This window comes from Amblyomma americanum, chromosome 1 (assembly GCF_052857255.1).
Source record: "Amblyomma americanum isolate KBUSLIRL-KWMA chromosome 1, ASM5285725v1, whole genome shotgun sequence".
NCBI classification, from domain to species: Eukaryota; Metazoa; Arthropoda; class Arachnida; order Ixodida; family Ixodidae; genus Amblyomma; species Amblyomma americanum.
Window position 1 is genome coordinate 517,320,983 of NC_135497.1, and position 4,093 is coordinate 517,325,075.

A 4,093-nucleotide genomic window follows, 5' to 3' on the forward strand; every position below is an offset into this window, starting at 1 on the left:
TAGTTTCTGTATGAGGAAACTGAGCATAAACTTAACAACTCCAACCTCAACATTCAGCATTATGACTGTTGTTTCTGGTCCTGTTTTCCTTTTGCATAGGAGTTATACCATTGTAGCAATAGCTGCTGTTAGAAGACCTAACACAGCTGCCTGGTTTGGTATGAATAATTGACACTGAAAATAAAATCTGCTTGTGGCTATTTATGATGCACTGAGCCTCTTCATCACTGGACATCTTGGCAGAAATGAATAACACTGCTACAAAATGTGCTCGACTGAATTATTGAGACAGAGAGCATTCTTGGTAACCAAATTATATATCACATGGTGCTTCTTGATGACTTTGATACTTATACAAAAAATCACATCAGAACTTGTCTCTATGCAATGGCTACAGCAAGAAGCTGCCCCCAAATGTATGCACTACTGCCATAACCTCACAGAGTATTTTGCTGAGATAGGATAACATTGTGAAAGAAAATGATATAGTGAGCTAAAATAACAAATTGCAGTTATTATTGGTTGCACACTGCCCAGAGACTATCACAGCTGACAGGATAAACAATGCCATAACATCACAGAGTATTTGGCTGAGATAGGATAACACTGTGAAAGAAAATGATATAGTGAGCTAAAATAAATTGCAGTTATTATTGGTTGCACACTGCCCAGAGACTATCACAGCTGACGGGATAAACAATGCCATAACATCACAAAGTATTTGGCTGAGATAGGATAACCCTGTGAAAGAAAATGATATAGTGAGCTAAAATAACAAATTGCACTTATTATTGGTTGCACACTGCCCAGAGACTATCACAGCTGACAGGATTAACAATGCCATAACATCACAAAGTATTTGGCTGAGATAGGATAACCCTGTGAAAGAAAATGACATAGTGAGCTAAAATAACAAATTGCAGTTATCATTGGTTTCACACTGCCCAGAGACTATCGCAGCTGACAGGATTAACAATGTAAAATAACGGTAGTAACAAGAAATGTACACAAAGTAATCGTGGCTGTTTTGGGTAATATAACATAAAGTGATGCGAACAGAAATGAATGAAAAGCAAATATTCTTGCCTACACACAAAATGAAACAATTGTCTAGAGTAGCTGGTTTGGATAATATAGCAAAATAAAAAGATGTAAACCAAAATGAATAAAATTGAAAGACCCTTGTCTACACACAAAACTTCAGTTGTCTGGAATAGCATAATAAGTAGGATGGCAATAGTAACATTTAAAAAGAACCTTTAGAACTCAAATTGACAGAAGTGGAATAAAATACAAAAACCATGACGCTATTTAGCTGGAGGTTCCCCACTGATAGGGGTGACGGTGGACAGCCACTGAACTTGCTGCAGAATGAACTGCCCTGTAATTGCCAGCCGCTCCACAGCAGCAACAATACGAGCCTGGTTTGCAGATTCGTTGGCCAGTCCGTTCTCTTGAATGGCTGCCATCCGCTCCAGTGCTGTGGCCTGGCGTGCTTGCGAGTCAGCCAGTGCCTCTGTAGCAGCAGCCAGGCGATTCAGGGTAGCTGATTGGCCCAGCATCGTCTCTGCCTCTCGCTGGAAGCTTGTCGCAACAGCACCCACCTCGTCTTTAAGCTGCTGCAGTTCCTGTTTCCAGAATAGCACTGACTGTTATATTACTCTTCCTTGCTAACAACCATGCAGCAAATGGTATATGTACATACAGATTTGATTTCAGCTGCCAAGTCTAATGACTTTTGGTAGCCAGCAACAATTTCTGGCAGGAAATCTTCAGCAGCTGGCCTGCGTGATGGTGTGCACCGCTCCTGCTGCTGGCTTGTCCCTGAGGATACCCAGAGAAAAGACATTGTTGCAGCGCTTCACCTATACAGTATAGAACTGAACATAAGATAACAGTATATACAATGACATGCAGTAGGGAAGCTTGATATCACTGGTGTCGAATCGTGTGCATTGCTGAACTTACGTGACAAGCCACTCGTTCCGGGTCGATCTCCAACAGAAACACGTGATGGAAATCGTCGCAGACGTGGAGTGGCTGGGTCAGCAGGAGCTGTGATGGGCTGCACAGCAGTTGTTGGAGTGAGCTGGAGGCTTGAAGCATGCCCATCCAGGGATTGTGCAGAAGGCGGCAGGCTGCTATCCTGAGTGTACAAGGCCACCACAATGAGCACAGGTACTTTGACTCCACGGTCTGCTTAATTAACCTCAATAATTATTATATAATTGTAGCAAAGTGTAAAATGAATGAAAACCAGAGAGGCTACGATTAAGAACAAAATAAATTTTCTTAACACATCACTCAACACAACATTTTTAATATGATTGCAGTTCAATTTTTGCGAACTCAAACTAACTGGATCAATTAGACATTGTGTAATCACCCTGCAACGTAGGTCTGCATAAATAATCTCCCAAAAATGCTTGTGCGGTGTTGTATATATACAGTGTTCAATGATAATCCATTGGGAATTTCGCACCTGACTAATGTTTATTACTACTCCAAACAAAGGTGCATTCACAGTAAACAGAAGATCACTACTAACTAACGGATTTTTTTTTGCAGATGCCGTAAAGGGGACCGAGAAAAGTAACGCTGAAAGCATACCATCAGTTCACCCAATAGATAAAACGTAGTCACTGGTCTAAGGATCGCGATTACTTGCAACCACCTCCATTTACTTTTGAAATAGCTTCTCTAATTACGCCCTCTGTTAGGAAATATGCAGTTCATGTCGAACATACCTCTTCGAAAAATCCTTCACACACGCCCACTGCACTTGAGCGCCCGACAAGGGCGAGGATGCGGCCCCGCAGCCCGCACAGACGGCCGCCGCCGGTACCCCTAGCAGTAAACGACCCGCTTGTTACGCGAAAGCAAAAGTGCACTGGATCATTGCACTCACCTGTGTTCAGCGGCCACGACGGCTGCGTCGTGGCGGGAGTTATATACTTCTTTTTTCCAGTACTGCCGCCACTGGTCCGCTGTTTTCTTTGCTGGCCCCTCTGCATTTAAAATATCTGCAAGCTCCCGCCACAACAGCGCTTTGCTTGCTTTTGTGATTTCTGGCGTCAAAACAGATGACCCTTTCACGAGCCACGGGTGTTCCTCCATAAACTCTACAAGCAGAGTACGCTGTGGCGGCGAAACATGGGGGCCAAGAGGCCGGCGAGTCGCTGCTTCTGCCATTGCGAGTCTTCTTGTCAGAAAGGGACAAAAGGCAGACGAAACTTCAACGCGCGCGAAAAGCATATGGTTTCACAGATGGCACCGCGCGCGCGCGTACGCGATACCATCTACCGACAGAAAAGGGAAGCATGTACCAAAAGAAACGCCGAAATAGTTCTTTACTGCACTCTCTTGCACGCACTGCGACTTCTTATTGAATAATATGTGTTACCAATTATTTGTGATATTTGATTTCTTTTTAAAACAACCTATTTTTTAGTGTACGGCCCCCGAAAAAGCCAGGCAGTCGTGGGACGGGCTCCCGCAAGGTCGGGCGCTCGTCGATTGGCCGTTGGCTTCCCCTTCTTTCTCCTCACGTACTTCGCTCTCGTCATTTTGACGTCACTCTGAAAAGGAACGGTTCGGAGACGGAACCGAAGTGGAATCTGGCCCCTGATGACAGTTGACAAAAAACATGCTCAAGGAATTACAACAGTGGTGCATGTCATAGCTCAAATCAACGCCATGTTGTACATGTATACAGCAGTTTCATGCAACCGAAAGTTGGGATCTTACGCTAAAAGCTTCTCTGTTAAAAATTACAGATTTGTTGTTATAAAGAGGACGCTGCAGGTGCAAGAACTAGCACGCTTTGAGCCCAGTCGCAATTTGCAGAGAAGGTGCAATGCGCGGATGCTTTGGAGATTCGTTCCGTTCTGGCCTCGCATACAAAATAACCTAAAAATGAAGCAGCAAAGAACCCTCGAAGGGTGCCTTCCAACTAACGGCGTCAATCATTCGTTATGACGCCATGGATAATCCCCTAACGTGAATATATATAGTATCATGAATACTGCATAACCATCTTCAGGCCACTTGCTGCAGTTGTACGCGCAACAGCACGGTATAGCGCTTGCATGTT

At 44.0% G+C, this 4,093-nt stretch overlaps 1 protein-coding gene across 1 annotated transcript; it reads right to left on the reverse strand.

Moving 5' to 3' along the window:
- Positions 1-415: 415 nt before the first annotated feature.
- Positions 416-3,566, reverse strand: LOC144128574 (uncharacterized). The gene is made up of 5 exons (XM_077662077.1): positions 3,553-3,566; positions 2,748-2,847; positions 1,969-2,146; positions 1,706-1,824; positions 416-1,628 (listed from the first exon to the last, which is right to left on the reverse strand). The coding sequence occupies exons 1-5, from the start codon at positions 3,564-3,566 to the stop codon at positions 1,308-1,310; spliced, it is 732 nt and encodes a 243-aa protein (XP_077518203.1). The 3' UTR covers positions 416-1,307.
- Between the last annotated feature and the right edge of the window lie 527 nt (positions 3,567-4,093).